Source organism: Paralichthys olivaceus, chromosome 17, assembly GCF_024713975.1.
Source record: "Paralichthys olivaceus isolate ysfri-2021 chromosome 17, ASM2471397v2, whole genome shotgun sequence".
Taxonomy (NCBI): Eukaryota; Metazoa; Chordata; class Actinopteri; order Pleuronectiformes; family Paralichthyidae; genus Paralichthys; species Paralichthys olivaceus.
The window spans coordinates 587007-613261 of NC_091109.1; the positions used below are offsets into that span (position 1 = coordinate 587007).

The following is a 26255-nucleotide window of genomic DNA, read 5'->3' on the forward strand; positions in this document are numbered from 1 at the left end:
TGCTTCCAGTGTTTCATTTTGTCTCTTTTTCAGTGCGAACGCTCACTTACATTCTAAAATCCTGCTTAAAATCAGCATCGATTTCGAAGCGTACCACTCATGTCCATAGACGTAATGTAGGCGTTCAAACATCCGTCAATGAGCTGACAACTGTTCCACACACACACACACACTCAGAATATCATCCAGATATAATTATGTTGCCAAATTGTGTATGAATGATTTGATCTCTCTTCAGCCAGACCTTAAGGCTTATATGTTGCAAATGATTCTCTTTTTTAAATGGCTCTCACAATCCTTTCAGGCATCTATTCAATCAGCCCCCCCGTCTGCCAAACGAGAGCCTCTCTCAAAGACCCTCCAGTGAGCATTGTGGCGCTCGGCGATGGGTTTGGCACCACGTTTGAAAAGAAGAGCTGAATCTATATCTTGTGCGGGGAGAGCACAGAGGACAGAGACAGGTGACGGGATGAAATCCCTCACATTGCCGTAATGGGTATAATTACACAAAGAAAAGAGCTATTAGGTTAAATTACCCGTGATATGCACCATGGGTAATGACAGAAATTCAGAAGGTTAAATGACACCAGGAGCTGAATGACTTTTGACATTAAGGTTCTATTGAAGAGGGAATTATAACAGAGCCTTCATGGGCAGACCCCACATCAGACATGTTGGACCGCGGAGTCTGCTTTGAAAGGGCTTTGAAAAAGGCAATTTTTTTGTGAACACCTACGTCTTTAGAAGCAATTGTGAGACAATGATTATGTCTAAAAAGCAGCGTCTGGATGGATTGTTTACAACAGTGGAATCTATCTGAGTTGCAGCGACGTCTGGAAATCGTCCCGCTGAGATGTGTGCCTCCTCAGACAAGTAACAAACGCAGAAAACAGGAAAAGCAGAAATGATTCGAGCAATTAGTTGTCTCCTCACATTGTCTCCTAACTCGAGGTATTTCAACTATTTTCCAAATAGGTCTGTGTGTTTTTCTTCACTGAGAACTATTTCCTCTCTGGTCCAAACATTGACCTTCACAGACAGAAAACAGCCCAATTAGCGGATGAGAGGGTGAAGGGGGACGGAACCTGATCACCATGCAATTACCTCGAGTCACCCCGCGAGCAGCCGCCCACGCAACTACTGTGAGCACGCCGCGTTTGCCAATAATACTGTAAAGAAGAAAGGCGAACAGTAAATCATGAGCTCTCTCAAGAGTTTAACTTTCTTCATACATTTCAAATCAATCCTCCACTAACTTCTTCTCCTCTCGCAACCTTAGTTTGCTGCAGTTTTGCTCCTCGCCACCCGGACGCCCTCTCTCCGCCGCTGATTGGCTGACACGGGCAGCACGATGGGCTCTCTGGTGACTCTACAGAAAGCGGAGAATCTTATCATACAGCATAATACATGTTAAACACTTGATATTTAATGTATACACTTCTCTTATGTAACCTCTCATTTCTGTCCGGATAAGACTGATCAGGAATCAAAAAAAAAAAAATCTCCATTTAGAAAAAAATATTTCGTCAGTTTCCATTGATTCAAATAATTTTATAGCGGAAAAATACAAAAACATATAGAGTACAAACTGTTATGAGCCAAAAATATAAAACAGCATGATGAGAACTACAATAATATTACAAATAATATAAAATAATCACAGATATTTAACATAATACTGTAATAAAAATACTGTAATAACTGCACTCTTTAACACTTTAATGTCAGTGACAGCTTTTTGCTTGATATATATATTAACTTCTTCTTAGATCTCAGTTATTAGGTTTCGAACATCCAGGAAATGTTTAAATTTTTTTTTTGGAGATCGCAAGATTGGATTTTTGACATTTTCACCGATTTCTAAGGGAATAATTTATGAATCTTGATGAAAAAAATCAGGCATATTAAGACGAACATCTATGAGTGTGTGTGATTTGGTTTGGCTTGATTGAATTTAAAGGGACTGTTGGGCCTTGATGGACGTATGCACTCTAATGAGTTATGTTCGACTTTTAAAGGTCCAGTGTGTAAGATTTAGGTGAAATGGAACTACTGGCAGAAATTTAATGTAGAATAATCCTCATGATGTTTTCACTTGTTCGTTTCATCTAAATTGTATGAATTGTAGTTTTCTTTACCCCAGAAAAGGTCCTTTATATTCAAATACTTTATACTTACATGGAGGGGACCCTCTCTACGGAGGCCGCCATGTTTCTTATCATGTTAGAGGGAGAGGCTGAGGTGAGGGGTGTTCAGCTGCAACACTTCAACACTAGATATCACTAAATTCTACACACTGCACCTTTAAATACGACCTCGACAAACGTGCACAGACTCAGCTGTTCACTGACTAATGACTAATTCTCAGTGTGGGTGTAACAAGCAAACATAAAATGAGTGGCTCCCTATAAATACTGGGAAGGAAATGTTCATACAGGCGAGAGAAAGGGACGTTTTTGTCTTGTGGTGATATTATGGTGAATCGTGTGACCGAATGGAAAACAAGAAAACAAGGTTAAGTTAAAGGCTGGTTAGGGTTCAGCGTTAAAACTGTGTGCATCAATTAGATTTTACATCAACAATATGTAAAAATGTGCAATGTTAAAAGGTCGCTATAGCAACAAAACATCACTTGGAACTCATTGGTTTGGTTTTCAGGCTGCACACAACAACCTTGTTCCCGTCTGCAGCGGGTCAAACACCCACTGGATGTGACCCGTCCATTCCAGAACTGTAACTCAACTCCAGCTGTTGAATGTAGAAGTGCAGCTGCAGGTTAAGAGAGAACAAAACAGAGCAAGAAGGAGAGTGAATAAGAAATAATATTCATCACTGTTTCCTCTGAGCTAAACACTCACGCTGCTCCTCGTCTCCTGGATTTTTCAACAGCCAATTATTTTTGCCTTTACAGCTTCATCAGCGGATAATGTGACATCGTTTGAGCAGAAATGATTCAAGCCGCAGTCTGTGAAATATAGGTCAAACCGATATTGTCCCACCTTGCACCTTGACCTCTTTGTCGAGAGGCTTTTCAGCAGCTGAGCCACATCACACTGCTTCCACTTGTGCTATTGTTAAGGAGGACAGTCATTATTTGCATGACCGAGGGGTCACTCGTCAGGAAAATAGAGCCAGTGGTCTGATGTGAACAGCCTCATGAATGTAATATCTGAAATATCTGTTAGAGCTGTAGAGATTTGGTATTTTATCAAGGAGACTGGATGGGATTTGATTGTTGCGGAGTCCAGAGAGAAAAGGTCCAACAAACTTCATGTCATCTACGTTTGAACAGTTACAGCAAGTTAGAAAAAACATGGAAACAATAGCTTTTTATGTGTACGGCTTGATTTTTCCTCTAAAGGCATAGTTTGACATTTTGTAAAATACACTTTCTCGCTATCTGTGCTGTACATACATCAGTTGGTTAGCTTAGTTTAGCCTTAGCCTGACCGACCAGCACCTCCACAGACTTACTGCCGACTGTAGCTTTGTACAGTCTTGAGAAAAAAAAAAGGGAATAAACATATATTTCACAAAATGTCAAAGTATTCCCACTGAAGAAGAACCTCTCAGAAGATGGTGTCCTCCTCTCCTCCCCCATACCAAGGGGTGAGCCTCACTACGTAGGGCCTGGTATTACAAGGTGGCTGCTCAGGTTCAATCTCATAAGCGACCGACTCCAGTGAGCTCAGGGAGCCTGCGGGAGACCCCGACCCCTCATATGCGTAGATCCTGAGGCAATCGAACGGGGGACAGCGAGGATCTCGATCAGCCTCCTCCAACCTGTCCAGAATAAACTGCCTGAAGACCTCGTCCTCCGGCCCGATGAGGTGCGACTCTCTCAAGGACATCCTTATGCTGGCCCTGACGTCCTCCCTCCGCAGCCGCCTCTCCCTCCTCCTGTGGGGGTGGTGGCGCAGGGGAACAGCGGGCTGGCAGAAGTCTAGGCCCGCTCTGCCACCCCCGGGTTCTCCGTAATACAGCACCTTCTGAGACACCGTCTCCGGCAGCTCCAGCTCCTTCACCTCCACATCCTGCCCCTCCTGCTGTTTCCGCCTGTGTCTCCTCACCATCAGCATTAGAATTGACAGCACTGCAGACACAACGCAGCGGGAGATCATTATAGTTAAACACCAGGGCATGAGCGTGGTGAGAAAAGAGCATGGAGGGTGCCTGATGGAGCATGCACGTACAATGTAAAAATGCACTGATGATAATAGCAGCCAGATTTGTTTTTTTCTGTGACAACTTGTGGGTGCAAAAATCAAAACGAGGGCAAATTATGCCATAATTTATCTTTTTTTAATCTCGGGTCTCACATAAAGGAGAAATTATTGTATCTGCTCCATGTGGCACAGAAAGCTGAAGGAGTGTTGATTGTTTCTGCCGTGTTTTCACCGGGTATTGTTCTCATCTGACAGAGTGTTAGCATAGCAGGTATCGTCATTAATCTTTCATGTGATGGGCAGAGGGAGGACACAAAGCAGCCGAGGTCATAATAAAGCTTTTCACTATGCAAACCCATCAGCGTCCCAGGACGGCATTGCTACTGATGTATTGCAACCAATGCGCTCATTACCTGACATCATTGCTCTGCAAGCTTTCAGCAACTTAAAAGTACGTGTTAAAGGCACACTGGTGAGTTTTAAAACAGGGGATTCACATCAAAGTGCAGATGTGTTAATAAAAAAAAACCTGCCGTTAAGCACATGTTTATATACTTGCCGAAATTAGGTGAGGTGGAACTGCTCTAGCTCAGCAGATCCGCTGGAAAAGCAAAATATCAGAGAAATTTCCTCTGGAATTACCGACACATCTCCAGTTCCTGAATCTAGAATATCTCTGTAAATACTAATTCTTCTCCTCAGAGGGATTTTATTGGTTTTACGGTGAGCATACCCACAGCCCGTCGTATCTCGGCCTTTTACACTTGTACAAATTGCTCCCAGCCTCAGGGGCCTCGAGGGTGCAGCTGATGGAGGTCTGACTACACAACATTTCTAAAGGGATGATTCTTCTGCTCCCAAAAGTTCATTATTTCTGATGAGTTATGAGTCAAAGTTTCTGTATTTTAACATCATCACAGTAAAACGGTTTCATAAAACTCAAAAACACACCTGAAAACATGAACTACAAGTGAACTCAGTAGAAAGAATTCCTCACCCAAGGCCCAAATGTCACCTCAAATTAAAACAAGCCTCACAGCTAAGGCCACATCACATTTCTCAGCTACATAGTAATGGCAGTTGGAGGTTTAAAGCATTACAGCCCTAGAAAAACACATTGAAATCCACTAGATACAGATTTTTATTTGGATCCGCACGGAATTGCAAACACTCATTGATACCAAAGACCTTAAGTTGCAATATTAAGTGGAGAAGAAAACCCTGGATTTGCCTCTGTCTTGAATCCACAGCACCCATCCACTAAAAATCAGTTCAGTAGTTTTTTGCGTAATCCTGCTGACGGACAGACAAACAGCAATGAAATCTTCTGTGGTGGAGGTTATTAAAGTTTGTGGAATGTAAAAAAAGAAATAAGAATCATTGTGTAAATGTATAGAACAGCAGCTAAATCATTCCAGTGAAAGATAAAAACTACGAGTGGAATAAATTAAGTTTTGAATTATTGAAACAACTTCTGGAGTTAAAAGATAAAAAAAAATCTCTGAGGGTTTTATCATCTGATTGGAGTTTAAGGGAAAACTATGAAGATATATTCTTTTTAAAAACTCAATTTTTAATTATCGTACTCACAGCACTATTTATTGATGTGTATTTCTGATAACCTCTTCACATTTAGAACTTATCTTCCAGCTCAAGCTGCTTTTTCATATTTTTCAATCTTAAAGACGAAATGATTCTGATGTGAGATGATAAAGATTTCCAAAAGACTAAACTCCATAAAAACATACATCCCTTCATATGAATGACTATCGTGGTCTGATGTAGCAGCCGAAGACGGATGCAGACACATGGTTTGACGTTTACCTGTGAGTGTGACCAGACACACCAGGAGCCCCAACAGTGTTTGCAGGCTGACCCCCATCGACAGAGCGAGCGCCTCCACCCCTCCTGAGGGACAATGTCCTGCAGGTTGGCAGCTGCACACGCTGATGGTCAAAGTGCTGGTGCTGGAGAGGGCTGGAGAGCCGCTGTCTGTCACCACCACAGGCAGGAGGTACTGGGTTCGGTCCTTGCGGGTGAACGTACTCCTGCGTGCCACGATGCCGGCTGTATTGTCTGAAATCAAGAGGCAGAGGTGCACTTTTCAGCTTTCTTTAGAAATAAAAAAAAAACAAAACACCACCACTTGCCGTGTGAGTGCTGATGTTGCGGGGGAATTGAAAAATAAGATGAATAACTAGTGAAGTGACACACGTAATGGGATTTAAAACACAATCCCAGCTCTGTGGACGGCCCCAGCACCTTGTCAAATCGAATTCTCAGTGTGTACAAAAGTAAATCTGGAAAATCTGCTTCAGGTTTGGCTGCACCTGTGAGAGTTTATTAAGGCACTGAACAAAAACTTTTGGGGAGTCGAATATGCCTTGTGGCATATGGAAATGTGTTTTTATTAAAAGTGCTCCTTCTTGATTCATTATTCATTTCCTAGTTGCTGACTGGACTGCTGTGCCTGCCTGGCTAACCACCCGTACACTGCACCTGCATACATTTCATTCCAACCTATACGTTCAAACATCCCCCCGCCGCACACTCCAACAAATCAGTTTGTTCAATTTTTCAGCACTTTTTCATTATGAAATCTGAAAGAAGGTCGAGTACTTTAAGGCAAACACTCTTTCAATTTACTTACTAGAGAGGCTGTCAGACTCAAAAACCACAGCATCATCCAAAAACAGCTCCCAAACACACAGCGTTCATTCAAATTCAAACTAAAATCTGAAAATATCAAAAAACACTTCAAATAAATAGCTATCAAAGATGCTTTCTGTCTTTTTATGTAGTTCTCTTCACACTGATTTTTGTTCGTGCTCACTTTTCCAGTACATTTGGTTTATCTGAGTGTGTGGACAGCACAACATGACGGCGCCCACATGCAGAACATTTTGGCTAAACTTCTGTACATCAGGAGGAAGTAAAGACGCAACGTCATCAGCCAGAACATGAGCTCTGCAATGTCACAGAAATAAAGTACGTGGCTTCTGTTTGGACATTTGTTGTATAAAGGTTCAGTGTGTAGGGTTTAGGGACATCTAGTGGTGAAGTACACACTGGACCTTTAATCACTCAGCAAATAAACAGGGATATAAACTGAGAGTCCAGTTGCAGATCCAAGTCTTATTTAAGGTCCTCAGGCTACAAACATGAACATAGTGACGTGTCTGTGTGAATGATTTTGCTGCCTGGTGTGCGTGTGTTTAAAAATGCTGATTCACTGCCCAGTCTTGTTGCATGATTCATTTTTCAGTTCCTCTGGTGCTAAGCTTGATGTGATGATTTCAGCTCACCTCTTAACTCCGTATTCTCACGACGGTTTGGCTCAAAACGAACATGTTTGGTGTTGATGTATTATTTTGTTCATCTTCACTGTGAGCATCTGTTTCAGGGAAAATCTACACACGCCGACCTCGTGCTTGTTTCAGACAGCATGAAACAGACTATGTCAGACAGACTATTTGTCCTTGAAGACACACTTTCACCATCACTCTGTCTCTTTCCTTTGCATGGCTAGTTTTCAATGTGCCATTTCACTTTATTTTTTCTTTAACCTGAACTCCTACCCTTGACAACAAGCTGGCTAAATGCGGCTGCTAGCATCTGGGACATGACAGGTACGATGGCGAGATTGCAACGTGTCATTCAGAAGCAGTCTGGGTCAGGCTGCATTGAAATTCAGGATTGCGTTCAAGAATTCAGACCAGAGTCCATCTGGGATGTAAAAGAAGCTTTTTCAGCTTTAATGGTGTTCGGCACCAAGCCGCTATTACGTGCACAACCCTGAGCGGGATTAGGGAAATGGTAAATATAAGGCTAGAGAGGTATTATGTGTGCGCCTTATTATCTGAGCAAATATAACCTTGATTATCTCGGATAGTGAAGTTGGGATTGATGTGCTTCTCAGGGACCATTGAGAAGTAGAAATGGTGTCCCTCCACAGGCTCGTCTGGATCAACAGCGCTGAGCAGCTGGATGAGCTGAGAGATAAAAGATATATAACTGAAGACATATGAAAAGCAGTAGTCACATACACACACATATATATATATCTATACACACACAACACATCTAAAGATGACTCATTCAGGTAAAATGTCAGATGTGAGTCCTTGTGTATAAAGATGTGTAGAATAACATTATTTCATGTAATATCATGTAACATAATAAGAGAATCTTTACGGTCCTAATTCAAGGAAACGCTCTTTGCGTCACGTCTCTACAGTAAATCCAAAACATGAGTATATCATAATATACATACTTCTCCTGCCTGTGTCCCCTCACAGATATATGGCTGGTAATCTCTTGCAAGCCTTGGCACGTTGTCGTTTATGTCCAGCACTTTGATGAACACCACCACCGAGGAGGATAAATGCTTCTGGGCTGCAGTAGTGAAGATAGACATTTACTGGAGTCCACTGGGCGCGTGTCTCATAAACGCTTTGTAAAAATCTCTGTCAAAAATAAGACTTAAGACAGATAAATGTTTCCTCTTGAATCATGACTTTTGCAAACACACGGGGGGGGTGGAAAGGATTTTGACGTTTGATAGCTTAGTTCCAATTGAGATGTTGGACTGGACAGTAAAGACACAGGAAGTCTTTCTGTGGAAATATTAAAATGTGCATCATGTTTTCTTCAATTCAATGTGTTCACTTTTAATTGAGGTTGGGTATCATCTATGTTAAGGAAGAGAAAACATTTGGGGCGTCTACAACCAGAGGGTTCAACCATATATTCATTTACTGTGAGAAAACTATTACAACACATTTTTCATAACCGTTAGTTGACTTTTCAATAACTTATTCATTAATTTGCTTCTTCAACTACTTATCTATTAATTTGGGGAAACTATTTCAACAAGGTATTCTGAACCATTTGATAACTTTTCAATTATTTATTCATTAATTATCTTATTTAACCATTTATTCTTCTACCATTTTTATATATTTATATTTATATGCTTCTTATTAATACCTATGAAAAACCATACAGGTGTGTCTGAACATGTGGCACACTTCATGGTAGTGAGTTTAAATTGTTTTTTATTGTTCGGAATTTGGTTTGTTTGCCAATGTGAAAACTTCCAAATAAAAAACTACTTAATGTGTGTGTTGCGTTTCTCTGTATATTGTATGTAGAGGAATTATGTTTATTTTCTTAATTCACATTGAGTGTATTTGGTTGTATTAGTGTTTTCTTTTTATTTATAGATATTTACAATAAAGTTTATGGTTAAACTGTAACATATCAAGACTCAATCAATCAATTTGTCCTAAGGGTTTGATAACGACATCTCAGGAATCATTGACAATTTCTTGATAAATATCGGACGATATATCAGAATCGAAAATGTTTTGGTCCCGGCTGCTGCTCAAACAATGACCTTATTCAGGATAAATCACACATCAAGACGTGAAATTCTCCTCACATGTTTCCTTGGCTTCGACTGTCACGTTGTGCCAGTTTGCCGTCTCTCGGTCCAAGGCTCTAGCGACAGTAATGGTTCCATTGTTTGGGTCTATTTTGAAAGCTTTTGTGGTATCGCTCCTTTTGTCAACTGAATATCTGAAAAAAAAAAAAATCACAGAGACAAACATTTAGCAGGCAAGGTTGTTTTCTGGGCAAACAAAACATTGCAATGCCACTGGGAGATTAATTAGGCAAACTGCTCAATTTTTTAATTTGTTGACAGATATCCAACAAAGAGCACACAAACACACACACACACACACACACACACACACACACACACACACACACACACAGTCACGATACATTTTAATACAATTCAAACATGTTGCTGTTTAATGTTTTTAAAGGTCCAGTGTCTAAGATTTAAAGGAAGGGGAACTATTGGCAGAAATGTAATGTAGAATGATCCCCATGATGTTTTCACCAGTTTGTTTCATATAAATTGTATATTTACATGAGGGGGGGGGGGGGGGGGGGGGGGTCCTCTCTATGGAGGCAGCCATGTTTTTTACCGTCATGCCAACTGGACAAACTAAACCTTGTGAGTTTTTATGACAACTGAAGGCTACCACAGGTTCTTCTTCATGTTTGGGGGGGGGGGGGGGGTGAAGTGAGGGGTGTTCAGTTGCAACATACAATTTCAACACTAGATATATGACAAAATTCTACACACTGTACCTTTAATTGAGGAAGTATATTTTTTAGAACACTTCAATCTAGACTAAAAAGTAACAAAGTAACAAAGCATCAAAGTATCAAAGTATCAAAGCATCAAAGCATCAAAGTACAACTCTTAGGTATAAGCAGAGCTTTGATGGACAGTGTTCAGTCCGACATTTGCAATTGGAGAGAGAAGTTCAAGTGTGATCGAATCAGACGACCCTTTCAGTTAAATTCTCAGCTTCTCCGTCCCAGTATTGAGCTTGAAATAGTTGACCTGACATCATGTCATCAAGGGAAAGCACAGGAAATGATTCTGCTGCCTCAGGTCAGACTCAGGAAACTAAAGTTGCTATGCTTGCAGGAGTAGCAATGCTAGTAAAAGTAGAAGAAATTATTTTAACGTGCAACCTGTGTCCTTGGTTAAGAGCTTGTGTGTGCGCGAAGAAGAACATATCAGAGGCTGGTTCCTTTTGCTAGCATGGCTACTTCTGCTAGCATCAGTACTTCTGGTAGCTGACATTTAGGCTAAAAACATGATGTAAATGAAGCTGTTTCTAGTGGAATTTGAATGTTGGGGCTTACAGACATTTAAATGCACTGACTTTATGTCCAAGACAGAAAAACTCATTGTTTGATACTTGAGGCCAATGATGGTTTTGCTGTTTTATCACAGCATCAACATTATCTTGTCTGCTCCGTTCACTGAAAACATAAATAACATAATTGTTTTAGTCTCCACATGGTCTTAAAATGACAACTGCAGAAGCACAAAGACATGTGACTCCTGGTTCAGTTGTTTGTTTGTTCATATTGGGTTGACTGAATGAATCTCTCACGCTGAAGACACCCACGTCTCATATTTTGTCTCCACCATCTCTCTCCACAGTTGCACTGACAGCACATGAAGTTCAGGCCGGCGACGTGCTTCACAGCAGCTCTTCCTCCTATTCAGTCCTGGAGCTCATAGGGGAAGGCGCCTTTGGAAAGATCGCTGCATCAATGAATCTCAGGACTAAAGAGCATGTGGCAATCAAAATCCTGAATAACAAAGAGTCCACCCAGGACTCTGAGCAAGAGGTATGAGACTGAATTCTTTGTTTATATTCCTGTGCTCCGGTGTTGTCTGCTCCATCAGAACATGTAGCTGATCACAAGCTGTTGACAGTCTTGTCTCATTAAGCCTCTTTTCTCTCCAGGTTTCCATCTTGAAACTCATCGGTGAAACCCTGGATAGTGATCGCACCAACATGGTCAAGTTCCATGAGCAATTTGTGCACATGGAACAGAACTGTTTGGTCTTTGAGAGGCTGCACATGAGTCTCTATGACCTGCTAAAGTGGAGAGAGTGGAAGTACCTTCCTTTACACCATATTCGCCCAGTTGCCAAGCAGGTATGTAGCTGCGGTCAATGCATCATGAAACCAACACTCTTTTGTTATAGAGAGATCCCCAAAACCTAAACCTAACACCCAACAACAGCTCATGGGGAAATATTCTAAATGTTTTGTATTCTTTCTGTCCCTGCAGCTCTTGGTGACCCTGGAGGCCCTGAAGGGTGTTGGTGTCCTGCACACGGACATCAAACCAGACAACATTATGTTCGTCCACTTGCAGGATCAGCCACTCAGGGTGAAGCTGATTGATTTTGGCAGCGCCATGATGACGTCCCAAATCGAGCTGGGGAAGGAAATCCAGCCGTATGGGTACAGGTGAGTTCATCCTGCACAGCATCTGTTCAGCCTCATTATTTTATCTGCTCTGATATGTTTCGACAGATTTTTCATCTTTGGCTCATGTCTTTCCTTCTCAGGGCTCCAGAAATCTCACTCGGCCTTCCGTTCACCGAGGCCGTCGATGTGTGGGGGGTCGCGTGCATACTGGCCTTCCTGTACATGGCTGAAAACCTGTTCTGTATTAGCTGTGAATATCAAATGGTATGTATCAACTCACCAAATGGGTTTTTATTTATTTTTCATATTCATAGAGAATGTAAGTGGATGTGATTCTCACGATGTGTATTGTGTCTGCAGATGAAGGGCATAGTGACAGTGCTTGGCCAGCCGGAGGACCGCCTGCTCCGTGACGGCGAGAACAGTTGGCGTTTCTTCATTGATGAGCAGGGTGCAGACAGTTCATCATGGAGACTGCTGGTAGAGTAACCATGTTCTTCTTTGTTTGAGAATTTTAGTGGAGCACAGTAAATCATACTGCCCTGTGCTCATCTTGTTTCCTTTTTGTATCTTTAGACCGCAGAAGAATTCACAGCAGCTAACGACTTGGAAACAGAGGAGCTGCCGAGCTCTCTGAGCTCTCTGAGCAGCCTGATTCTTGTGAGTACTCTCTCATGTGTTGTACAAGTAAAGACTGGATCTGTACCAGTTATTTATCTGTCAATCGGGAGCTGGATCATCTGACCTGAAACCTGTTTTCAAATCCAGTTCCATCCAGAGTTGGAGGCTGCTGAGAGGGAAGACCGCATGGCCTTTGTCTCTCTCTTAGAGGGGTTGCTGCATGTTGATGGGGATCAGAGGATGACTTCTGGTCAAGCTCTGCAGCATCCCTTTATTACCATGAGCCACCTGACAGAGGATGTCGACAGCTGGGACTAGTAAGTGACCACATGTTGTTCTACAAACTAAAAAGACACATCAGGTTGGATGGACTGACTGATTTACTAATGGATTGTCTTCCCTCATCCAGTCTGACCACCTCCAAAATGACAATGAAGGTCTACCCAGATGAGGACAGCGTCCACGGTGCAACCTCAGACAACAGTTACAGTGACACCATGGACAAAGTCTCCTCGAATTCTGTGGAGGCTCTAGTGTCCCAAGTCACTAGTGTCCCCAAGTTGTCCACTGGAGACAGTGCAGAAGTCTGTGATTCTGACCTGTCAAACTCCAAAGACACATCAGTACCGTCAATTAAAGAAGATGACACCAGTGAACTGTCCTGGTGCTCTGACGTGGCTGTGGACATCAATGCTGCAGCCACAGCCTCCTCGGGCGGCAAAAGGAAGCTGCTGAGAAGAATCAGAAAATTCTTCTCAAGCCTCATCAGCTGCTGCCGTCCGAAAGTGGAGGACTGATTTATTTCTGTATCGCAGCATCGACCACTTGTGATTGGATCACTCGTGCAGGATGGATGGTGATACCTGGTCTGAGCGGTGACTTAGTGATGCTCAAACCTCTGCCCTTCATTCCACCCACAGTTATCATCTGGTGTCACACGAGCTCAATTGACAGCGTCAACAACACAGTCAAAACAAAGCGCCTCACAGGGACGGCAGAGACACAACTGTGTGTATTTATTACAGTTACTTTAACTGAATATTATTTTTAATCTGGCCTCAGATTCTTTCTATTTGTCATGAGTGAGGAAAAACAATTTAATAACGAGGAGCCGTTGTAAACATCGCCTGGAGAAACAGGAGAACTGAATAATAGTTTTTCTTACAGGTGTTGCAGCTGTTTTGACAAAACACACATCCTGGTAGCTTCTGTGATAATGGGAGACGAGTGAGGGCCTGATTTTTATTTAAATGTGCAAAAATAAACCCAATAAAACATACGACAAAGCAAAGAGGATTCTTCATGGAAGAAATATTTGCTTGTTATTGCGCACGTCTTTCACAACAACACACACTCTAACACTTGTTAATGTCCGTGATTATAATTCCACGGTGAATTAGTGTATCCAGGAATAAAAAACACTCACTAATGAGTCATCTCTATGAGCCACTTTCCTGATAACAACACAGAGAATAAGCCAATTTGACCAAAGCAAACTTAATCATATTTACTGGAAGTGTGGAAACCCCTAAAATGTCAGGCTGAATTTATTAATCAATGAGACACTGTCACCAAAGGGACAGTAATAGACGCTAGGCTGAGGATGATATGCAGCACCTGCCACTCTTAAGCTCCGCCGAGATGGACTACAGGCACCAGCAGTGCTGCTGTCTCCTCTGCAACGTGCTCCACTTGCAAATGACTACAAATCTCAATTCCATATGCCGCCTGGTACGGTGCTTTATTACATTCCCACGTCCTAGTCACGTCGCTTTGTGATAATACCACGGCAATAGATAGAAAAGCCTGTGAGGTATAAAAAAAAATAAAAAACTTGTCATGATTTATTCAGCAGGGCTCATTTCCTACTAAAGTAATATGAGATAAATATGACCATGTACAGGGTATCCAGAGATCAAGGGTAAAAATGGATGCACCGAGGCAGTAACACTATTTGAAATGGAATGATTTTTCACCCCATGCAGGAAGCTGTCTCAGCCCAGGCTGTCGAGGGACGTTCCTCCCCCACCAGCCTGGTAATCTAGCTCGTCATTATCGCACTGGCAGCTGGGTGGCACATGCCATTCTTCTGGACGCTCAGCATTACCTGATGGCGTTGCTGACTGTGTCAGTGTCCCTGGCGCTGACGCTGCCGAGCACGGTTCCCACGGCGGCATTTTCAGGAACTTTCCACTCGTAGACCGGTGAGATGAAGACGGGCGGCTCGTCCACGTCCTCCACGATGATCTTGAGCGTCGTCCTGTCCCTGAACTCGCCCAGAGCCAGAAATCGAGTGTCCACGTGGTCATTAACGGCCTCTGCAGCCATTACGTAGCGCCTCTTTGTTTCGTAGTCCAAAGGCTGTGAAGGAAAGAAATGTTTTTAATACACTAGCTGTTTTGAAACAGAAAACACCCTGACAAATCATTAAATAAGCTTAAAGACTAACAGCTTTTATAATTTTCTTTGCCAATTTATGGCGAGAACAGACGATTATTCCGCAGAGAGCTGGACACAACTCAGACTGGGTGTTAAAATTGTTCGGTCGGTGTCAATAAGCTGCCAGCTGTGAGCGTGCACTCAAATAATGCTGTGTTTTCCTTTAACATTATGATGCTTGTAATAACGAAACAGCATGCGAACCATTACTGCATTCCCAAAATGATTCAGAGACACAGCCAGTGATGTTTCCCTCTTTTATTTCATTATCACGGCATCTAAACTGAACTCTCCCGTGAGAGGAATACTGGAGGTGAAATAAGCACGAGGCAGAAGTCCAATAGAAATATGAGTGTTTCATTCATTCATCCACGTTTTCTATTTGAGTCGTCTCTTCTAAAAAACTCCAATTAAGGACTTCTCTAACCCTCAGTTCTGAAGTTCACGGCCCTGAGTCCACCCACTCGGAGCTCAGGGTTATTTATTCACAATTTCATGCACATACAGTCTATTTTACATGAATTCATTCATGTCACTTAATACTTCTTAAATTCTCTCGGTCACTCCACATTTAGAGAAAAATATTTCTGTTTGGACATGTCACTTTCACAGAGCAGAGGAATGAGGGATTTAGATTTTATATAATAAGAACAATTTCGAAATTACGTTTGGACTTTCTTGCCAACGCATCTTCCCCTCAAACGCTTTCTGGCAACTAGAGAATACATAAGGAGTTTTTCATTTTAATCATAATTTAATCATTAGAAGTGCTGCTTGGTGGATTTAGTTACCTTTAGCTGGGTATGTTTGTATTATTTATTTTTTTGGGCATCTACGGGCTAATGCTAATCCTGGCTAACCGTTTCCTAGCTTCATACTTAAGGGTCCATCATTGGAGTCATATCAATCCTCTCATCTATCTCTCAGAATATTTTCAAAACCATTAAAACACTGATTTAACTTTAGGAACAGAACATTTTGCATCAGCTGAACTTTCTAGCAGACACACGCCACACCGACTTGTTTCAGCTGCTTGCTCATGTGTGGACAAACCTCCCAGCAGCCACTGCTCTCCGGCTGTGGAGGCAGCGTTGGCACAGCAGTTTAATATGAACAGTTTCCGGGAATCATGTCCTGCAGGTCCTCTTCATCCTCACATCTGTACAGTGTTAACGCTCGTCTCAGTTCTGATAGAAACCAGCGTCACAGCCTCAGTGACGACATCCCACACGCCTCTCCACATTTTCCACCAAACAAAACTGACTGAATCATTAGACAGTAATTAAGTAATCTCAGAGCTGATACTCCCTCATCAGAAATAAGCTGCTTACACTGTTTGTTCTCGTGCTTCCTCCTACAGCAGCATATGGCACTTTATTGTGCATATGGGCCGAGACTAAGCTCCTATATGAGCGCGACCTGCAGAGCAGACGCCAGCTTCTGCCAGGTGTGTGACTGTGTGTGATTGTTGGGTGTATGTGTGTATATTTTATTTTAGCCTGAGCTGTGTGAGTTCACTTTGAGGCTCCTGTGGTTATGTATCTGCCAGCTGCCTCAGTGAGTGTATACTCGTACTTCCATCTTCGTGAGGACCAATGAGAACTCACCGAGGACATTTCGGCAGGTAAGACACTTACATGGGATTGGCAATCCCTCATGACATCAGCAGGCTTTAAAAAAAAAAAACAATACTGCTGGAGGCTTCAGATTAAAAATATAAAAAACGTATATAGCTGTCGTAGAGAGATATATTCTAACCTGGGTGAGCACAACCACCCCCTCCTGCGTCACTGGGTCTGTTTGGATGATAAAAGTGGCGCTCTCCTCCAGGTCGTCATCCAGGGTGTAGGTCATTCTGGCATTGATGCCAACATCTCCATCTTCCGCCATAATCCTGCCCACTGTGGTTCCCACGGCTGCGTTTTCAGGGACTGCGAAGGTGTAGAGGTCTGAAGAAGCAAATCATTCATAACGACACCGTAAGCGTGAGTCGACTATCAAAAGGAAAATGTATGAAACCAAATGTTTCAAGTGCATAATGATTCCGAGGAAAATAACAAATAAAAAAGTTTCATCATTAAAACACCGCCTACAGAGCCCGACACTGAGTTGTTAATAGCGAGTCAAGAGAGTTTGCTTGTGTGTAAAGTGATAAGAACGAGGAACATTGTGGCGAAGGGTCAATTTGTGCGAGTCACAGATAAGTTGTGGCGAGTCCACATAATCCCGGCCTGACTCTAATAAGAAGATGAGAAAATGTGATTGTGTCTTTGAGCCGCTCCGTTCGGACGGCTGCTACAACTTGGAGGAACTCAACAGGCAACCAGCTGCTCCTGGACAAAAAAGAAATCCTGCTGATAATAATTTGCAATTATGTGACAAAACAGAGGGCACGGTTCAAATTGAAGTGCGGCCATACAATATTTATTAGGCCTTTTTGACTGAGCATAGAATCCGGGTGATACAGTCCCACCTGCAATAAATGTGGATGTGACATTAATAGTTAAAAGTATCGTCCTCTGTCTCATTTCACATGAATTGATTTCTTCCCAGGGCATTCGTTTAGTGAGGTTTATCGCTGAGGGGGCCAGGTTTGTTTCCAAAGGTCATGACAAATGTCCTCTCATGTGTGAATGATTAAATTCATGCCTGTGCACGTGCACACTACATCTTCCCCGTCTCCTCCGCTCCCTTCCTCTCTCTTTCTTTGTCTTTGTCCTTTTAATTTTGACTGCCGGCTCAATAACAAGATGTGCACAGTCGAATGTTGTGCCGGCAGCGCAGAACCGCCCACCCGAACCGGTGTGATCGAATAAATACCTCTTAGGTATAATATTAAACATGTCCTCGCAGTCTGGGACTCGTGGTATATTTATTCCCTGAGTGTGCGGGGGTCTGCGTTACTGTGACTCACGGTGCTGGAACGTGGGTCCATTGTCGTTGACATCAGTCAGGCTGACGGTAACTGTGGTGGAGGAGGAGTAGCCGCCGCTCAGGCCCAGCATATCCTTCACCTGCACCACCACCAGGTACTGCTCCCTGGCTTCACGGTCCATGTTTGGCCAGGATGTTACAATAATCCCTGCAGGTGGAGCAGCCAGACAGAGAGAGAGGAGGCAGACAAGAGGAGAATCAGCATCATTAAGACGACATTAAACAGAACTGTGGGTGGATCTGTTGTAAGTAAACAAACTCTGCCTCAAGAAGTCTCCGAGATAGCTGTGCATTGTGTATAATAAAACTGCAGCAATATAAACTTCAAGCCAGCAAATTTAATCAGTGCAAAAAGAAATATCAAGAGGGCTTTCAGATGAGTTAATGCTCCGTCCGTCTGGCCAAAGTGGGCAGCAGTAAACAGATGAGCAATTTGAATCAAGAGAATTAAATCGACCTGGAAAATATATGCTATTTTTCCTTTATAAGTCATAATTTCAATCACTGATTCATCTACAGAATCACGTGTTCAGATGCTTCTCAGCAGCAACACAATATACATGTATGTTTGTATGTTGTCATGTATGACACGTGGCCAAGAATCAATACTCAAACCCATCTGTGTTTTTTCTTTTCCAAACAGAAAACATGTTTTTCTCTATTTTTACCAGAAAAATATCAAAGGCAACAACTTGGTTGTCTGCATTTTAATACTTTTACTCAAAACAGAGAAAATAGAAAAATTTTAGATTAACACGTAATTGATGAAATGAAATTTAACATCACCAGGACTTTGAAAATGATAAAAAAAACTACTAATACAAAACAATATTTCTGAAGTGCAGAGAAGAAGTTTGTGTTTTTAATAGTGTCTCTTTAAATCACTAAAAAAGCAAAACCCCTCAATCTTAAAATGTTTAATATCGTAACCAGAAACCAATACATTTATCCCCAGGCTTAATATCCCATTAAAACACATTGAATCAGTATTATGAATCTGTAAAGTTTGATGGTTAAACAGTTTTACAGTGTTTCTCAGACTCTAATTACACAAAACTATATTTGTGAGTGTAATAGTTTTTGTCTGATTTTGGATCCATGGGATTTATTGACAATAGAATGACTCCTCTTCCTCGCAGGTTAACTGTAGCCACGAGCTACAACTACTACTTGTGGAGTTTCCGAGTCAACTGCTGTCGACCCTTCAATCAAAACCAACATGTGTCTCCCTAAAAAGTCAGATTTGTGTCAGGAATGGCCTCCCCCAACTTTTCCACAGTTCAGGTCCACAGTGTGTGTGGGAGGAGCTGCAACTGACCTCTGAATCACATAGAAAACTTATATTGTGTTTTTTTATTTTAGCAGTTTATATAAATAGATGCAATTTGTCAATATCAATTGTCAGACATTTAGTCATCGAGGGAATTTGTTCGGTTTGTGAAGAAAACTCGACGAGACAAGTTTTCATGCCTCAATAACCACATACTGCAAATATTTCTGAACTTATATTAAATCGTAACTTTATTCCTGCACAATCAAATCTAGTGTGTGTGTCCTCTAAATAACCCGAGCTGTGTTTTCTCAGAGATTTGTGCAAGCAGTTCAAACTAAGCTCGTCCTCGGCTGTCGGAGCTACCCGTCTTTGGCTCCACGGAGAAGTAGGGCTCCCCCTGCAGGATGGAGTAGATGAGCTTGGCGTTGTTTCCGAACAGGGGATCATCAGCATCTGTGGCTGTCACCTGGGCCACTCTGGTCCCTGTGGAGTGGAGGGGGAGGGGGAGGGAGGGGGGTCACACAGTTGGAGTTAGCTCAGGCTGCAGTTCCAGTCCACGGGGGAAATAAAGTGATTATGCCACAGTCCCGCAGGGTTTGTCTGTCTGGCGCAGGGGGAGGGGGACCGGAGAGGGATGTTGACAAAAGAGGGAAGGGGGGGGGGGGGGGAGCAGCAATGGCAGTGCAGGTGTGTGTGACAACCTCTTCAGCCCTGTAGCGATATCTCCGTCTCTATTTCCACCTGACCCTTGTTTCTCTCCTTCACACTCTGATGCAGTTTTACCTCCCTATCTCTCACATTTACTCCCCTTTCCTCCGCTGACCATATCCTTCTCCTCACCTTGCTCCGCACAGTATCTCTCTCTCCCTTTTTCTCATCTATCTCATTCGTGGTTTCTTGTTCCCAGAGGGAGCTCTGTCTTTCACACAGGCGGGGATTTACTGCAGTGTTTCTTATTCTCATTCGCCTGCGCTCCAGCCTTCCCCTCTCACTCTCCCTTACTGAGTCAAATGCATTATGATTTATTACAAGTGAGATGTAATGCTGCGAAAGCAGATTACATATAAATTGAAATGGTAATGTTTGTGGTATGAAAAGGGCAGTGGTTATAATAACATTATTTAAGAAAGTTAGCCATAAAGGCATCCAAGCCACTGAAGATATGGAATCTAATACTTTTGACTTCCTGAACGGGGACAGATGACAGACATTCATATAACCTTTAGTTTATTGTCTTCAGTCAAGATTTAAGTTAAGGGATTCTACATTTGAAAAGTATAAAGCTAATAAAGGAAATAAAATCCCAGAAAGAAAAAAGTTGAAATATTTAGTCACAAAAACAATCCATTGTTTCCATGAATAAACGTCTCTGTAGGACGTAGACATTTAAATCTTAAAAGATGACGTTGTGTGCTTGTACCACATCTTCCTACATCATTAAAACCCTCAGAACAGTAATTTCTGCACTAAATGTAATGACATCTCATCTAACTATTGTCGGGATACATAAATACTCAAGTCTAAACTAAAGTTTCTGACTTATGACCGACGTTGCCACTCACTGTTAGCACGACTGTAAAAGAATCAAGAGTGCCTCATCTTATCAATATGAGAAATGGAAATACTCTCTGTAAATCACAGACCTTCCTTTGAACGGGTTATACTGAGGACCATTTATTCATCTACGATTTAGTTCCACTGAAAGCTGTTTACAGGGAGCCAGGCCTGCGGATTATTCGGAGAACAGGACGTTGGAAGGACATGTCGCTGTTGAATATTTAAACATGTCATTTTTTACTGCTGTGTTCCACAAATTAAATTTTGTTCGTCTCTGCTGGATTGGGGTGAAGGTAGAAATCTAATAGACAGATATCTCTCTGCGTTTTGGGGGATTTGAGTGAACTGGAGCTTTAAATGTGTCTCTACGTGCCTGTGTGTTCAGTGTGCAGTGTTCAAGGGAAACTTTTCTCTCAGACATACCAGTTGGACACATCTCGGGGATGCTGGACACATATGGTTCATTCTGGAACTGGGGGACATTGTCATTGATGTCTTGCACCTGGATGATAAACTCTGACTGGGGCTCCTCTGGCTCGTTGGACCTCCTGTTGATAGCCTGGGCTTGAAGGATGTAAAAAGCCTTCTCCTCACGATCAAGCTTCTTCAGAGTCCGGATCTCACCAGAATACTCATCTATCTCAAACACATCTCCGGCGCCTTCCCCTGATAATATGTACTTGATAGAAAACTCGCCTCGGTCGGAATCAGATTTGAGCTGCAGAAAGAGGAGAGGGAGCACACAAAAGCTTTATTCTTTAAACATAGTTTCCTGTGGCACCGAGAAAACAAGATTTTTCAAAGTGAAGTACCACATCAAGGACATGGAGGACATTCAATCTGAAGCAGTACCTGGCCAATAACACGAGGAGTGGGATCTTCCTCTGGGACAAACAGCTGTTTCCAGATCCAGCCTCTCTTCAGGCGACGGTGCAGATGAGTGGACCCCTGGGCAAATTGTTGGGCTTCCAGACCCTGAGTACATCTCATATCGCTGAGCACCCCGCCAGGAAGCATAGAAAAGAACGTCACTACAGCCAAAACGCCCGGCGTGCTCATTTTAACTGTCCATCCGTGCATTTCTTCTGCGCTTCCCATGGTTAGTGGACAGTAGATGGAGGTGTCAGCGGTCCAGTGTTACCAATTCTTCACTCAACCACGCAGTCGTCCATGATCCCTGCAGAGCTGTATTCCATGTTGTTATGATGCTGTCTGTATGCACGCTCATGTCCCTGAAATAAAAGTTAAGAATTCAAGTAATTGCTGCAGTGAGAAATGTCCAGCAGTGCACAGACGTTTCAGAATGAGGAAATTGAAATCTGATGATGATTAGCTAAACAAAATGAATAATCCTTTCAAACAGTAACGTTAACATAATAACCATTTAGATGTAAGATATAAATACTACTTAATATAGAATAAACTGCTTAAATAGTTCAGTAAAGTAATGAATACACAGCTGAATTATTGAGCTAAAAGCAGGCTAATGGATCAGTGGTTGATATCAGTACACGTATGAACTTTGACAATTAATGGTGTGAAATTGTGAACAGAAATTAATAATGTCAGCTTCGATAATGAATAGTGTTTAAACTCAAAATTGCAAGTTGGTGTTAACGAGAGAATGAAGCTCGTCCAGCAGAGCTGCAGGTTAGTCTGACGAAAAGACTGAAAACAACAGCTCTGTATCATGACGTGGTCTTTTTCTATCTAGTTGTGTTGAACAGAAATTCAGAATTCTAACAATTCAATCACAAGGCCAATCAAAAATCACATTGGCAATAAAAAAACAAACAAAACAAAGGCTTTGTTCCTTTTTTTTCGTTTTTGCATTCCGCGGTCTTGCAGAGGAGGTCGAAAAATCAGCCCTTTGTTTTGAATACAGACAAGGCCTCGCATTGTGTCTCACAAAGGGGAAGCAGCGCCCCAACACCATTCCTTAAGCATGACGCTGCACTCTGCAGCTGACTAATGAAGACTTCTAATTAGATCAATGTCTCCCCAGACATGGAAAACAGAGACACACATGCCTCTGACAAACTATGAGTCAAATCGATGCACCAATTACAATGTGCAGCAGGATCAGGGTCAAGAGTGTGAGGACAATGAAAGTCAAGCGAGGCAGAGGATGAGGTGGGACCACACAAACACAATGGATTGGCTCTGACGATACTAGAATCTACAGAGTTGAACTTACTTTCTATTTAATATGTGGACTAAATGTTGTGTATTGTTACCACCCATTTTTAACTTTGTGCAAATTAAATTAGCAGGACTTTCACATACACAAATGGACGTATGGGGCGTGGTGACCATATCTGACTTTGGAGGTGCAAACAAACTTTATCACTCTGAAATATGTTTTGTTTTTTTACAACATAACTTAACAGTTTGGATGGTAAAAGCCATTCATTGAGTCTGAGTCCAATTAATGATTTCATCTGATAAACGAGCGCCTTTTAGAACAAAAATATCATAAGTGAAGACAAATAAAGGAACTTAATCAATAGTTTTGGGACAGTTTGTAATAAATCAGTCGAATTCATCTTACGTTCAACAATGTAGTTCACAACATTATCAAATTACAAACAAAGCCCCTGTGAAGAATCAATACATCAGCCACCCATAGCATGAGCAAATAGGGGAGGACTGCATTTCAAGATTCTGATAACTCTGATTTGAGTGTACTAATACATCTAAAGTACAAGACAGGTAAATGTTTCCACAGTCACATCTTCAAAGCATCCTCAAAATGGATGCCTCCTATTTATCACCAACCATAAAGCGGTGGATAATTTCCGAATTTATAAAAGCTGAAAGAATATTTGCAGCACAGTCGTGTTTGTCTTGAACCTCTGAATGATGTTTCACTACAACAAACCATCTTAATAGTTTTTTTGATTTGTGACGCTGTAATATCTGCATACTGTGTACGTTTACATCCAAACTGCTGCATAGGAACACGAGTGCATGCACTTTTAGTCTGGGTGGTCCCGGTGGAAATTTTAAATATAGAGAATAGTGCTGGAAGTTGTTTTGGCAGTTATAGCAGTCGCAGTATTAATGCTTCAACAGCTCATAATGTTCATGTTTAATCTTGTGAAAGTGAATTAGTTGTCAGGATCCATTTTGTAACGAGCTGGTAAAATCAATTACTGATGAGAGCTTTCATTTCTTAATTCAATTTCGATACAGCACATGAATGAGAGTAGGTGTTTGTGCTTATGTAAGTCTTTACGGAGCGGATTCATATCTCCATGCATTGCGGAGTGACATTCCAATTAGTGGCCAGTGAATCGTGAGCTGTTATGGTCTTTCATGCGGCTGCCAAGCACGCGCCCAAACTGAACACCCTGAGCCAAAACCTAGACAACAGCCCTCAATGATGTTACTCTGAGCAACGGCTCAGCTGCCAACATGCCAAGGAGTCTGCTTGAGAAAAAAAATAAAAATAAAACAACCTCCCGGGGGTACGAGGATTTACTGATGTGGCTGGAATAGTGCACAGGTCAACAGATGTTTAGGTGCCAATTTAACAAGATGGGCCTTTCTAGCGAGAAGTGATGAAATTCGGGGAAAATAATGGGTACGCCAGCTCCAGTTCTGTAAATAGCAAAGGAGCCAGGAAGCAGGTAAAATACAAGTGTGTGTCCATAACTTACAGTTGTATATGGGTTCTGAGGGAAAAATCAAGAGAAGGAGAATATTAAAAACAACCAAAAAATGAGCTCTGTGGTCAATTTTCTCCTTTCAAGAGACCCTCATCTCTCGATGACATGCAGTACATGCAGAGTGCCCCGTGGCTGACAGCCATTCATTACCCCTAATAGGCCTTCCTCCCATTTCCTGCAGACCTCCTGTAGCCTGCATGTACAGTACGCTGCTCCGCCACATGACAGAATGACAATGAGCTGCAGTCTCACAATGTTGAGCACTAGATGCGCTGAGACGATCACATTATTTTCCTATATGCTGGTGTGTTTCAGCTAATAAAACGTCGCTCTGGTGCAGTAATGGTTTTCAGGATGCTATTAAAATGCGTCTCGTGTGCCAACGCAAATGTTGAAACGCGGTAATAAAGAAAAAGCAGCTTCCACTCGACATTCTGGATGACACGTCGATGTCGTGACCTGCGGACACTAACGGCTTAGTAATGCCGACTTTACATGAACATTAATTACGTTGTTTTTCTCGCATTAATCATCTGACTCGGTCGTACTGAAAAAAATAAAAGGAAAAAGGGGAAAATATAAAGCTGAATGATAAATATTCACCCAGACCTCTCAGTTAACTACAGCGATTTACAACCTTGGGGAAAAAAAACCAAACATCAGCTAAGCATCACTTCTTTAAGATCACCCCACCAAGACAAAATGTCCTTAATTGGTCATTTGGGAGCCCATCATGTTTACTGTTCAGCTCCACAGAACAATTACACTGGCATGTAGTTTATGTTCCTTAATTCAGGACGTCAAACGAGTCCAAGAACGACAGGGGAACGTCAAGTCGTCTTGTACTTGTTAGCAAGTAATTTGTTCAATTTTGTTACGAGCACAAGTGGAAATTATTAGCGTTTAGCAGTGTCACAGATTTCCACTGACATTTATCAGCAAGAGCCTATTATTTCTTTTTTCTTCTTTTGGTGGAAAACAATTAACTGATGCTGCCAAAGTTATTAAGAATTAAAATAATAACATAAGATGAGTGGATGTAAACTACAGCAGGCAATTATCTGTAAAGACTTAATTATGATGAAAGAAGTTCCACAACAAGGTTCAAAGAGTATCACACATGGACGATATCTGGAAAAAATCACCACAATACAACAAGGTACATTAAAGACCATAGTGAATTCAATTTAACACCTGATGTATTTAAAATCCTCAAATTAGATTTTCAGATTTGAACTGTTCTGACTTTTAGCAGAAACCCTTGAGCTGTCTCTCCCAGGCTGGGTTCTCTCGTCATACACTGAGTTTCTTCTGCTGTGTCAAGAGTGAAACCCCCACTTTAGGAGAGGCAATGAAACTATAAATAATATATATTTCACCATGCCACATTTCAAATAATCTCTAAACTACAATTTTAAAATGCACTGAAAGCTTGTTGCTACACAACACAGGCCAGTACACAGGTCAGCTACACAACAGCGGAAGTATAAAGTGTGTGTGAACAGTCAGATTATCAATACCGAGGCCACAACGATCCAAAAAGTTTCTCTCAACCACATCATCTTATTGCACTTCATTAAATCCACTTGAAAGTGTTTCTTTAGCGCAGTGAAACATCTCTGATGGTTATTTTAGAAGGCACACTGCTGAGGAAATGCCAGCATCCATTTTAAAAGATGCAAGAAAATTCGCCGACTCCTCGCTGTGACAATCACAAAGAACCGTGGACTCATTTGGAATTGATTGCATTCTGTTATTATGAATTCTCAGCCTT

The 26255-nt window shown here is 41.9% G+C and overlaps 2 protein-coding genes across 5 annotated transcripts in view; one reads left to right on the forward strand and one right to left on the reverse strand.

The window, feature by feature from the left end:
- Window positions 1-1536: 1536 nt before the first annotated feature.
- The window catches only part of cdh19 (cadherin 19, type 2), a 189531-nt gene continuing 164812 nt past the window's right edge, over window positions 1537-26255 (reverse strand). For all 4 annotated transcript variants that reach the window (XM_069512937.1, XM_069512936.1, XM_069512938.1 and 1 more), the window contains 11 exons: window positions 21663-22042; window positions 21234-21528; window positions 19617-19736; window positions 17961-18128; window positions 16805-16995; window positions 14715-14968; window positions 9610-9746; window positions 8440-8561; window positions 8041-8158; window positions 5991-6242; window positions 1537-4093 (listed from right to left, as the gene is read on the reverse strand). In XM_069512937.1, the coding sequence (XP_069369038.1) occupies window positions 3570-4093; window positions 5991-6242; window positions 8041-8158; window positions 8440-8561; window positions 9610-9746; window positions 14715-14968; window positions 16805-16995; window positions 17961-18128; window positions 19617-19736; window positions 21234-21528; window positions 21663-21908 (2427 nt within the window). In that variant the 5' untranslated portion in view covers window positions 21909-22042 and the 3' untranslated portion in view covers window positions 1537-3569. The remainder of the gene's footprint in view (window positions 4094-5990; window positions 6243-8040; window positions 8159-8439; window positions 8562-9609; window positions 9747-14714; window positions 14969-16804; window positions 16996-17960; window positions 18129-19616; window positions 19737-21233; window positions 21529-21662; window positions 22043-26255) is intronic.
- Window positions 9771-13898, forward strand: LOC138405302 (homeodomain-interacting protein kinase 3-like). Its single transcript, XM_069512942.1, has 9 exons — window positions 9771-10641; window positions 11203-11393; window positions 11513-11707; window positions 11844-12025; window positions 12127-12250; window positions 12347-12466; window positions 12563-12646; window positions 12755-12924; window positions 13017-13898. The coding sequence occupies exons 1-9, from the start codon at window positions 10599-10601 to the stop codon at window positions 13402-13404; spliced, it is 1497 nt and encodes a 498-aa protein (XP_069369043.1). The 5' UTR covers window positions 9771-10598; the 3' UTR covers window positions 13405-13898.

Bases quoted from the DNA above. Each gene is read 5' to 3' on its own strand.
- LOC138405302 (XM_069512942.1), top strand. From the start codon at position 10,599: ATGTCATCAAGGGAAAGCACAGGAAATGATTCTGCTGCCTCAG. The intron at 11,708-11,843 runs GTATGTAGCTGC...CTGTCCCTGCAG, and splicing joins TTCGCCCAGTTGCCAAGCAG to CTCTTGGTGACCCTGGAGGC. The intron at 12,026-12,126 runs GTGAGTTCATCC...TTTCCTTCTCAG, and splicing joins ATCCAGCCGTATGGGTACAG to GGCTCCAGAAATCTCACTCG.